This window comes from Budorcas taxicolor, chromosome 22, assembly GCF_023091745.1.
Source record: "Budorcas taxicolor isolate Tak-1 chromosome 22, Takin1.1, whole genome shotgun sequence".
Lineage (NCBI taxonomy): Eukaryota > Metazoa > Chordata > Mammalia > Artiodactyla > Bovidae > Budorcas > Budorcas taxicolor.
Genome location: NC_068931.1, coordinates 22,649,564 through 22,662,263, shown reverse-complemented (window position 1 = coordinate 22,662,263; position 12,700 = coordinate 22,649,564). Strand labels below are relative to the sequence as shown.

The 12,700-nt window shown below is 44.0% G+C and overlaps 1 protein-coding gene across 3 annotated transcripts in view; it reads left to right on the top strand.

Moving 5' to 3' along the window:
• The window catches only part of MAPRE2 (microtubule associated protein RP/EB family member 2), a 187,683-nt gene that overhangs the window by 64,279 nt on the left and 110,704 nt on the right, over positions 1 to 12,700 (top strand). The window contains exon 1 of one of the 3 annotated variants that reach the window (XM_052660417.1): positions 7,136 to 7,384. The exons of the other annotated variants lie outside the window; for them this stretch is intronic. Within the exon in view, the coding sequence (XP_052516377.1) occupies positions 7,266 to 7,384 (119 nt within the window). The 5' untranslated portion in view covers positions 7,136 to 7,265. Of the gene's footprint in view, positions 1 to 7,135; positions 7,385 to 12,700 lie in introns of those variants that run through there. 3 annotated transcript variants of the gene reach the window in all.

The window sequence follows — 12,700 nt, the reverse complement described above, 5'->3', positions numbered from 1 at the left end:
TAAAATCTTCCATGCTTCAAGGTTAAAGTAACAAGCAAGAACCACTCTCAAGTACACCTCTATGCCACCAGTGTAATTTCAGAGCCAGCACCTCTGGCTAGCCAATCATGTATTTACTCACTGCTGTCATTTGGGTGTGGAATATATTTTAAGTTACCGATTGATAACCTGTCCTTACCATTCCCTACTGGAAAATCCCAAGACATACACATAGGAGAAATTACTTGTCCCAGGGCAGCAGTGGTGACTGCTAAGTGGAATCTTCTGTCTGTATTCAGGGGTGATAACAATCTAAGGAAGCCCCCCCATCGAAGGTGGTGTGACAGCTGTGAATGCCTTTGACAGCAGTGATTATCAGCTTCAGTGAACACATTTTAACTTAGAAAAGGCATTTGTGATGAGTAGGTACTGTGGGGATGGAATTGGGATTCCTGGTTAATGATTTCATATCTTCTCTCCTGTTGGATTTCTCAAAACCAAGGCAATGCAAAGTCCCTGTTTTAGATGAATCTCACATGTTGGAGAAGTAGAGAGACAATGATTTCTGCCAAGATGCAATTATCGGGGCTTGCTGGCCTAACTCTCAAGAGAAATGGGGCTGTGCTATAACCCAGGAGCTCGGAAAATTAAAATCTGGGTCAGTGCCCAGCTCCATCTTCCTTGATTGGGCCTGTGGACTGGGACAGCGGCTGGTTTCCTTTTTTGCTCATTGCTCTGTGTCTGCTGGGTCTGCCTTAGTAATCCTGCTCTCCAAACATGCATCTGAAATATTTGTTTGCCTTTTGGAGGGGAGGGTGGGTCGAGGCAGGATCGGTTCATCTGGTGCCTAACAAGTGCTCATTAAGGAACACATCGGCCCCTCTAATATTGATGAGAGCTTTTTAGTGCAAATACTTGCTGATGCTAGTTAGTTGCTGATATTATGATCCTTAATGTAACATCACCTCATTATCGATCTTGCTAACAATGAAGGTTTCTCTACTCGTTGAAGATTTATTTTCTTCACTCATCTTTGATGGGTCTGATTTGAAATTCAACCTCTTAAAAAAATTACCTTTGAGAACACCTTATCAGATGCAGTCAACACTTCTCTGCCCTTATCTGATTCAAACTTCCTGTGATGTTCGGCCCTAGAGTCACCTCCTTCCTCTCTGATACCCACTTCTCCCCTGGGCTCAGTGAAACCACTCCCTCTTAGGATTGGCTCCATCAGGCCAAACCCTTTCCCATCTCTTTGCAGGCTGCTTCTTCACCACTCAGCTTTTACAAAGTGCCATCCGAGGCCTTGTCTCTCTCCCTGAGTGAAGGGCATCCACATCTTCAGCTTCAGTGATCACCGATAAGATCATTTCCTACAGATCATCTGTATCTCCAAGTCGAACATATACATCAAAGGCCCACATGTTCCCTTATTCAAGAATATGTAGTGTACCCTGAGGAAACCAGGGTTGAAAAAGACACATGTATCCCATTGTTCATTGTAGCACTATTTACAATAGCTAGAACATGGAAGCAACCTAGATACCCATCGACAGATGAATCGATAAAGAAGCTGTGGTACATATACACAATGGAATATTACTCAGCCATAAAAAGGAACACATTTGAGTCAGTTCTGATAGGTGGATGAACCTAGAACCTATTATACAGAGTGAAGTGAGTCAGAAAGAGGAAGATAAATATTGTATTATAATGCACATATATGGAATCTAGAAAAATGGTTCTGAAGAAATTATTTACAGGGCAGCAATGGAGAAACAGACATAGAGAATAGACTTATGGACATGGGGAAAGGGGAAGAGAGGGTAAGATGTATGGAAAGAGTAACATGGAAACTTCCATTACCATATGTAAAATAGATAGCCAATGGGCATTTGCTGTATGGCTAAGGAAACTCAAACAGGGGCTCTGTATCAGCCTACAGGGGTGGGATGGGGAGGGAGATGAGAAGGAGGTTCAAAAGGGAGGGGATATATGTATACCTATGGCTGATTCATGTTGAGGTGTGACAGAAAACAACAAAATTCTGTAATGCAATTATCCTTCAATAAGAAAATAAATTAAAAAAAGAATACATAGTGAACACCTGCTGTGTGTGAAGCCAGGTGACTCCTCATTGTCACTACTCAGATGTCCTGCTGGCACTTCTCTAGGTCCAAAACACACTAGGAGACTCTTTCTTCCAGAGGACAGTTCAATCTGTTATTTCCCATCTTGGTGAATGGTAACCATTATCCACTTGGTCACCTAAGCCATAAGCTTAGGATTCACTTGAAAAATCTTTCTCCTTCACAGCCCACTCTTGATCCTCATCAACATCCATGCCCACAATCAGTTAGTCCGGCAAATCATGGCAGTTATTCCCTCTGAATATCTCAAATCTGGGCTTGCTTCTGCAGCCCCTTGGCTCCTAAGTTTAGGCCTTGGTCACTGTTTGATGCATTTTAATCTCCAATGTGTCTTCTGTACTACTGTAACATCAGACTTTCTTGATATGCAAATGTCACCATGAAGTTCCTTCCTCAAGCACTTCATGGTTCCAAAACATCTTCAAAGTGAAGGTCAAGCTTCTTAGCTTGGCCACAGCCCCTCCTGCATCCTACCCCAGCCCCTGCCACTGTGTACTCTGTTCTGCATTCCCACTAAACAACTTGCTGTCTCCCTGGGACATCACACCCTTTCCTACCTGTGAATCTAAGCATATCTGCTTGAGGAGCCCTTCATCCCCCCGTCTACACTGCCAGTCCTTTTTTAATTTTTAAAAATTAAAAAAGAAGGGTTTTTTGGCTGTGCTGGGTCTTCATTGCAGTGCATGGGCTATTCTTGTGGCTCATGGGTTTAGTTGCCCCTAGGCATGTGGGATCTTAGTTCCTTGACCAGGGATTGAACCTGCATCCCCCGCATTGGAAGGTGGATTCTTAACCACTGGACCACCAGGGAAATCCTGCCATTCCTGTTTTAAATGACAGTACAGCCTAGTGGAGAAGCATGTCAACTTTGGGGCCAAGATATCCTGGATAAGTTGCATTTGCTATTTGAGCCTCAACTTCATCTCTAGGGTTACTGTGAGAATCAAATCAGATGTTTGCTGAATAAATGAATTATGTATTCATGTAGTGGCTACTGCATGCTAGGCCTTATTCTAAGCATTGAAGAAATAGTAGTGAACAAAACAGTTGAAGAACCCTCCCTAAGGGATCTTATATTCTGTTTTGGAGAAAGAAATGGCAACCCACTCCAGTATTCTTGCATGGGAAATCCCATGGACAGAGGAGTCTGGCGGGCTACAGTCCTTGGGGTTGCAAAGAGTTGGACACAACTGAGTACATATACATATTCTGTCTAGCACAGAGAAAGTGAACAAAAAAGGTCATAATTATTACTCATCCAAGGCTTAGGTAATAGCTCCTTGGGGAAACTTTTCAGGCCTATTTCAGTTTCCATTCTGAATGGAATGGAATTCCATTCCCTCATCTTCTGTGGCCCTTTATCAGCCTGTCGGATACCATTATCAGGGCATCATGTTGTATCATAATTGCAAATATTTTTATCTTGCTCACCCACAACTCTGAGTTCCCTGAGTACAGAGCCTAGGACTTTTCTTTTTGTTTTACCAGCTTCCAGTATGCAAGAAATCCAGTTATAAGTGTTAAATGAATGAACATTTTAGAGTATGCTTAACTTATTGTTTAAAAATAGCATCTACCCCTAAAAAGCGTTTGTTACAGGCCCAACACTGTGTCAGTTGCTTCAGATATAATGTATTATGTAATTTAACCTTCACAGCAACACTGTGAAACCAGTATTATTACACCTACTTCACAGATGAGGAAACTAAATCTTAGAGATGCAAAGTAACTTGCTAGTGTCAAATAACCAGGCTGGGGACCCAGGTCTGTCAGAGCCCCAACTTCAATCCACAGGGCTTGGTAAGAGGAGCCATTTCTCCATGGGGTAGCTGGAGATTTAGGTCAGCACATACTTTATTTTTGGTATACCTGTGTACCTAAGATAAAACCTCAACCACAGTCAGATGTACACAGACATTTTAGTTTACTTTTTTCTATAATCTGTATGACTCTTTTTTCCCTGCTAAGGGAGACGGGAGACGAAAGGTTTTACTTAAAATTGCCAGTTCACTTTCCTGCATTGGAGAAGGAAATGGCAACCCACTCCAGTGTTCTTGCTTAGAGAATCCCAGGGACGGGGGAGCCTGGTGGGCTGCCGTCTGTGGGGTCACACAGAGTCGGACACGACCGAAGTGACTTAGCAGCAGCAGCCAGTTCACAGTATAGCCTCTTCCGATTCAGGCCATCTTTGGAGCACTCCATCTCTTGGGTGGATATTCAGTCTTTTAGACGTCCTCCTCTTTCCTAGGTCCTACCTCACCAAACCAAACCACTGATTTTTCTAGTGTGATGAGGCTGCAGCTTGATTGGGAAGGAAGGTGTTGGGGAGACACTCTTTAAAAGCCATCTCTTCCCAGAGTCCCAAATGGGACATTTGTCTCTTTAGGCGCAAGAAAGTCCCTTAGGCTGAGAACAAACCCGAAAGCACTCCAACGGCTACCTTCAGGGAGCTGAAAATGGGAGATGCTGCTTTTTCTCACTTTCACCTGCTTCTTTTCAGCCTTGGGGTGGGGGTACTCTCCCCTCTCTCTTCCTGCCGAGTCTGTGCTTCCCCTGTATCCTAGCATTCTCCCTCCCAAAGTGGAATGTGCCCTCCCCTTCTTCCTGGGGCTAAACAAGAGAATGGCTGCCAGGTAACCTGATTTATGGGGAGGGGAATGAAAACACATCTGTTCAATATTTTCAAATTATTACCCCTGTTACCCCTGCGTCTTGGAGGGTAATCACAAATCTCTGGGGCCGCTCTGGGGCCCTTTATAGTGCTGTGGTTCAGAGCTGCCCCGTGGAAGATTTACAAGGGTTCTTAGGTACCTCCTCCACCTGCCTCACTACTCCTCCCCGTTCAGCCCACCCCCCCAAATTCCTGGTCATAGTCCTCTCCTTCAAAAACAGCCTCAGAACAGTGGGAGAGTTCTCTCCATGAAATTACCTGGTGGAATGAGTTATAATACATTCAAATTCTGACAAACATAGTCCCTATGATCATACCAGTTATGTGACCTGTTAAACATGGGATCATAGAAAAGTAAGCTATCCTCTAGAGCCCCAAGTGAGAGGGCTGAAAACATTAAATATTTGATTTGTAGACTCTGCCTTTTAACTTCAGACTGTCCCCAAAGAAAGGGGAAGCTTTTGCAAGGGGGAATTAATTAGTAGGGAAATTGACAGCTGTGGGTCAAGTAACAGAAATAGTAGGAGGAAGTGTTTGTCTTTGTAGCAGTAACTACACTCTCATGCCCTTTTAGTTCATTGTGCAATGTGAGGCTTGCTGTGTATCTCTTGTACTTAGATATTTATCTGATGTACTTTGTGAAGACTTAGGTCAGAACTGGATCCTTATTATATATTAAAAAAATACTCATGTAAGCTGAGATATGGATGAAGGAATCGGCTTGTACACTGTGAATTCACTGGAAAAATTAGAAAATAAAATTATTAAAATATAGTTCAAAAGGAGACTATAAAATAGGAAAAAATGCCCCCCTTATTTGAGATTATCCTTACCATCTGTGTTGTAAACCATTTGATTCTAATTCTAGAAGCTTGATGCCAGAAATAACTTATTACCAGGGAAATATGCTAGAGAATTGTCCAGAATGACAGTGTTTTTACTTGTTTTAATATCTGTATCACAAAATAATAAAGCTGGTAAGCTGTACAATGATGTGAAGGCATGAGCCTGCTACTTTCTGCTACATATATTTATTTTGACTTTTACTCACCCCAGGAAATGTCAGAGACCACTTCTGATAAGCAGAGAACCACTTCTGATAAGAGTTGAAGGCAAACTCTTCTTTCTCTCTGAAGGAAAGCAGTGGACACATCTGGAATCTATTCAGAATTTATAATCTAATCCATAGGCTTTGCACCGTACTAGCAATTCTATTCACAGTTGTCCTTTCACTGTTGAGAGAGTATATAAGGTACTTGATTCTTACCTTGATCTATAACATTTATGAGTTCACATTAAACACACATCACCACTGTCCAATCACATTGAGAAAAAGCGTGTCATCTTGAAGTTCCAGCTCACTGCTTCCTGACTGTGTGACCTTGAGCACCGCACCAGTTACCTCATCCCACTAGTATACTCATCTCTAAATTAGGGATGGTAATAACAATAGGACCTGTCTCATAGTCAATGTATTTGAAAGATGCATAGCAATAATGCAGAGCAGCTTGATGTTGAGAGTTTCCATCCAAATACTAAATTGGATGTTCACTTGTTTAATTCAAAGAAAATACATGACAAGGATTTAATTATCTGTATCAGGAGGCAGTGTAAGAATTTGAATTGAGAGGTCTTGGGTAACCATGATGTTCTAAAATGGTGGGTCTTTAAAAAAAAAAAAAACTCCCTTTGGGGATTCTTTTGTGCAGAAAATCTTCATTTGCAATTCTTGATTTTCTCATTATTAATGTAGAGGTATATTGATTAGAAGGAAATGGAGCTTCCTATTCGTTTTTCAAGTTTGGGGTTGCTTTGGGGGAGGTGGTTGCTGCTGTTTGGAGAATGGGGGAGGAACCTGGAAATTTTAACCCCTTAGTGTGATAAATTTTCTTGACGCAGGCTACCAGGTCGTCTTATGTATTTCTGAAACCAGACCGAGTTTAATTTTCATGGAACAAGAACTTGGTATGGAAGGAGTTAAAGGGTCTCCCACACCCCTCTGCCTGAATCGTTCTTTTGTGTACACAGCTGCAGTGAGAGCTCGGGCTGGAAAGGAAATGGTTAGAGGAAGAGCTGGTTTTCAGACCCAGGCGAGTCAGTGAGGGGGGCCAGGGGTGGCCTGGGGTTTTACATGCCAGATGTAGGCCGGCCCGGGTGCCTGCCTGGAGCCGCCGGCGTGGTCGCGCAGCGGCCCAGCGCGATTCCAGGCGAGGTGATGAGTTAGCGGGTTGCTATGGGGACAGGCCGGGCCACGTGACCAGGGGGCTGCTGCCGGCGCTTTGACGTCAGCAGCCGGGAGGGCGGGCCGCGAGAGGGCGGGGCGGGAGCCGAGCACGGAGCAGCGAGCGGCGAGCAGGCGGCAGGCGCGGTCTGCGCGAGGAGCGGGCGAGCGGGAAGGCGAGACACAGCCACCTTCCTACCCAGGCAGCCCACAGCGGTTTGTTCCCATCCTCGGGAGTGCGCCAATGCCCGGGCCGACCCAAACCCTGTCCCCAAATGGCGAGAATAACAACGACATCATCCAGGATAACGGGACCATCATTCCTTTCCGGAAGCACACAGTGCGCGGCGAACGTTCCTACAGGTAATGGGGCTGGTCGGGGAGCGGCGGCGGACGGGCGGGCGCGCGGAAACCCGCCCGTTATATAATGGAGCAGACGCTGCCCCCGGCCCCGGCTGCAGACGGCCGTTTGTAAAGGCGGTTGTGGTTATTTGCTGTCTGTTTCCATGTGTCATGTTGGGTGTGCACGGAGGCTGCCCGATTGCAGATGGAAAGCATTTTGTGAATAGGTTTGCTGCCTGCAAGGGGTCTCCCTCCATCTCTTTGCTTCCACGTTGATTTCAAAATGCAAGCAAAATTTCCCCTCCCCTGCAAAGGGAGACAAGCCGGAGCACTTCCTTTTCTCCTTCCTTTTTAGATTTTAAAGGAACCATGAGGTAGGCTATGCCTAAAGACCAGGAGGAGGGCGAGGAAAAGGTTTGCGCTTGCCCTGGTGTGTGTGTGTGTGCGTGTGTGTGTGTGCAGGAAAGATGGAATCCTCTAGATTAAGCTGCAGTCTGTGATGTTGAACCGCCAGATTGATGGAGCTTTGTAAGAATTCTGCTCGCTGATTGGTGCAAGGATTGACAGCAGAGGTCATGGTGTCAGACATTCACCAAAATTTTCTCCATAGAACCCAAGGTTTATTAGAAAGAGACTGGACTGCAATGGACCTGAAAGGAACTAGGTGTCCTTATGCATTTTCTTAGGAGTTTATGGCCTCCGCATGGGTGGGGGAGCCCGCCCTTCTTATTTACAGTAGGAAGGTAATTCCTGGTATTTTGCTGAGGTCTGATGTGGGGATGAGACTGATCTTGGTCATTGTATTGTGAGCTTTTTGATTAATGAGTCGGCCTGTACGGTTGGCATCCTTTTTATATTAGCATGTCTGGCAATATGTTCTAGGAGATAAGCTCATTAAAATTGTTTGCATTGTTTGATAAGGATAACAATGTAATGGAGAATGCAGCTCGAGTCTTAGGCAGCTCATGGGCAGACTTGAAGGGAGACTGATAGCTTCGCTCATATTTTCTCTGAAGTTCTTTTGTACTGGAGTAGTTATTTTTAAATGCTACCTTGATAACTGCTAACAATGCTTTTGCTCAGAGGCAGAGCACACATACCCCTAAAACGCATCCTTTCAGCTAGGGAGCAACAGGAAATAACTCTTTTTTTTTTTTTTTTTTTAATGCCTTCATCTAAACATTCAGATGGTGTTATGGGCAGAATAGTCTATGTATATAAATGTTGCATGTTTAAAAAACAGAGCCGAAAGTACCCCCACTTCCTCTCTCTTTGACCAAAGAAACACTATTAGCTGGCTCAAAAAAAAAAACTATAAGTGCTCTTTGCCCTGTCATCCCTGGCAGTTACATAAATACTGGGAGTTAATTTTGGCTGTGCCCATGAGGTCACTAAAATCTCATGCCTATGCTTCCAAGTAATATGTTGACATGACATCCTCAGAGATTCCAAGCGCTTGTTGTTCTCTTAATATAAACCAAAATTGGTCCACAACCTCTGGGACTCTGTTTTTGGAGACCCATGTGATTGGAACATTGGGTCTCTTCTCTCCCTTCCTCCTTCACCTTTCTCTGTGAACATTCCAAAGCTGAAAATAGAATTTAAAAACAAAAACCCGGACATGTCGCTTTGAAATCTTCACTATTTAAACTGCTCTTATAGGTAATACATTTGAAGCCCTTAGTTATTTTTTTCAGTGATTTCATCTCTGTGACGTAGGTAGCAGTTGCTTTTAAGCAGAGTTCGAATTTTACCACATGGGCTGAAGGCAGTTGCCTGGTTAGGTTTTATTAGTCATGTGAACTAACTTGCAATGGCAATGGAAAGATCACTTGGGGGGAAAGGTTAAATGCTACCTTTTGTTGATGAATTATTGTTTTACAGTAAAAATTTATTCACCTTTTAAATTCAGTCCAGGTTGTTTTTTCCATTTCCTGAACTATTTGCAGTTTGCTGTCTGAGTCGCGGTATGGTACCCGAAATGATGTAAGAAACAAAATTGAATTTGAATAAAGATCTGATGGAGCAAAATCTTAAGTCACTAAGAGCATCCTGGCCTTTGTATTTTATATAATAGGATTCTTGGTCCCTATAGTGAGAGATGCCATAGGTTAAATGAGGAAAGAAGACTCCAAAATTGCTTTTGAATTGTGTTATACAAAAGATGCACAAGGAGACAGACACACTTGTTTTCCTTGGTCTGCTTTTGTCTCAAAGTGGATGACCAGTGTAGTATAACTGCCACTTATTTTGGGGGGGGGGAAAGGAAAGGAAGGAAAGGAAAAATGTGACACATTTTTCTATCCAGTAAGTGTTCCATAATTATTTTGGCATCCTGAGGCTGGAATAATATTGCCATTTAATTGCTGAGGAAACTTGGAAGGCAGTTTGAAAGCCGGAGTAGAGATTCAACCACATGAGTTTTACTTTGGCTGCAGGTTAAGTCTGGTCCCCATGAATGAGGTGTGTCAGAGAGTTCTGTTGGAGTGCCATGGAGGGGCCTGGGTAAGCCCAGAGCCCTGGGGTGATCTCTTTCTGGGGATTTCCAAGGGAATTCTCTTTCTGGTTCCTTTACTGACTTCTAGGTAGTCCCAGGAGGTCCTTCTGCTTTGGCTTTATTTTCTGCATTTGCCCATTGCATATAGACTCTTTCGTTGCTTTCTTATAAAAAATCTTTGTAAGGCTAACTGAAATATTTAAAACAAAAAGCATCTTCAAAGACGTGTATAAATATAAGAAGAATGCTATTGTGTACTGAAAGGGGCCTCTTCAGGCACTCCAGGATAAGAACACCCCTCACCTGGCTGGGAGCACAGGTGAGAAGAAAAGAACCTAGAGAACAAGGCCGTTCTTTCTAGCACCGTCAGGGGGCAAGTGGTCACTCTTCCCAGCAGGAGACATTACTGTCATAACATTTGCACCAGATTGTTTATAAATAAGGATCAAATATGGTTCACGATCCAGATATCTTGATCCAGGTATCTCTTGGTATAAACAGAACCTGTTTTTACAGCCTAGACCAGAAGGAGTGGTAAATCATTATTGAAACAGAGTGCCCTTTGATTAGAAGAGCAAGTTTCCTTTAGAAAATTACCCTTCCATTAGCAGTTTCAGTTGAAAAGAGCAAGTGCAAAGATGGCTCAGCAGAGCCGTGTGGATGTGTTTCTGTGGCTCATGTCCACCACTCCTGTGTGATTGCCTTCTCAGCCCCAGCTTCCTCATTGCATTTATGAACACTAGAAATCCATATATTTTAACAGCGGCCTAAAAAATAAATGTGGTGTGGGCCATCTGAGGTGACACTGTTTAATTCACAGAGCGAATAGTCGTGCTCTGCCCTCCCTGGAGAGGCGACTCCCTATAGCGCTGTTTCATGCAGATGCTCATAGATGAGATTTATTAACTGGCCCTCTGCCCACCGCATCGTGTCTTTGTTTGCATACTCCAGGCTTTTAAGAATGAATGTATAAGTCCAGAGGACTAGTTCCACATGGGTATTTGAACATGCAACTACAGTAGCATATGTTTCTGAATTCTTAAAAAAGAAAAATTACTCGGTGCGAGGCAATGGACTGTAAAGAAAAACAGCGAAAACTTAAGCCTAAGACCTTGACTCTGACATCCAACTTTGCTAGTTTTGAAAAATGAGCTCGTGGCAGGGCACACAAAAAGAAATATATGTGTATGTGCCCACAAACATGTGTGCAAAAGATAGTTGCGAAAGCATGTTCTGTTTAATAGAAGCTATTGTAACATGCCTCACTTTAACCAGAATGTAGATTTCAGATCACATTCCCCAAACAGCGACTGCAGAAGTCTCCTTCGTGTATCTCCATTAGGTATTTGTTAGCACCATCTGGGTTTACTTCTGTCTTAGGAGGTTTTTGAAAATACTGATTTTTGTCCTTAACGTTTTTCTTAGTATTTTTAAAGGGTTACTAGATACCTTGACTGTAGCCCACCAGGCTCCTCTGTCCATTGAATTTCCTAGGCAGGAATACTGGAGTGGTTTGCCATTTCCTTCTCCAGGGATCTTCCCAACCCAAGGACTGAACTCAGGTCTCTTGCTTTGCAGGCAGATTTTTTACTGACTGAGCCCCCAGGGAAACTGCCTTAATTGTTAGGTGCCCAGTGTACTTATTTTCTGTTTGGCTGTGTCGAGTCTTCGTTGCTGTGCACGTGCTTTCTCTAGTTGCAGCGAGCGAGGGGCTGTGGGGGGCCTACTCTTCTAGTGTAGCACCTGGGCTCTCTTTGAGGTGCCTTGTCTTGTTGCGGAGCACGGGCTGTAGGGAACGAACACAGGCTTCAGTGGTTGTGGCATGCACAGACTCAGTTGCTTCGAGGCGTATAGGATCTTCCCGGACCAGGAATCGAACTAGTGTCCCTTGCATTTCAAGGGGGATTCTTAACCCCTGGGCCACCAGGGAAGCCCTAGGCACCCAATTTTTGAACTTCTTTTCAGGGTCCTTTGTTGGAGAGTCTGTTAAAGGAGATGGTCCTCCAGGTGCCCTGGTCAGAGGCTCACCCCTGCTCAGCAGTGGTTGCCCGTCTTAGTTGGGAGCATCGTCTTAGCAGAACAATGGTTTGAGATGATCCTCTGAATTTAGGCGGTTGATTTCCATATTCAGTATCTTTCCTGTATATACAGAGACCTCTTGAAGCTGCAGTGAATAATCCCTCAGATTAGTGGAGGGGGAAATAGTGGGACTAATCTAAATATTCTGTGTGGTTTGGAGGATTAGTTTGATAAATGCTTGAGAATCTCACTCTGGCCACACTCTCTGCCAGATGCCCCTCGAAGGACCTTGAATTGTAGCAAAGTCAGATGTTTGAGCCGCTCATTCTGTAACAGGTTTACTTTGTTGTGAATATTTGGCTTGGTCTGATAGCAGAAGTGGTTCGCGCTTTCTGAGCCCACAGTGACTCAAAGTAGAAAAAGATACCCACAAGGCCAGTATGTTGTAGGAAGCTAAAAGACCCTATTGGAGACCAGCTATTCGGGTGAAAGGAGTGGAGGCTGTAGAATCAGAATTTTCATTGGATAGAATTTTCCCGTGGGATAGGAGCATTGGAAGGCAGGCAGGGTGACCGGAACTTGAAAATTGAAAGCATGTTGATTGAAAGACAGCATAATAACGGAAGTGCATGCTGCAATCCAGCTCCTGTTTTGCAGTGAGAGTTGAAGGGAAAATGGAATCCTCCAGTGCCCCACCCTACAGTGTCCAGAATTCTTAGGGAACACTTCATTTTCTCTAACAGAGAGACCTCTCCGGCTCTGTTGTAGGGCTCAGGACAAGGGAGGTAGATGTTCCTGGCTCAAGGCATTTTCCCTCAGTA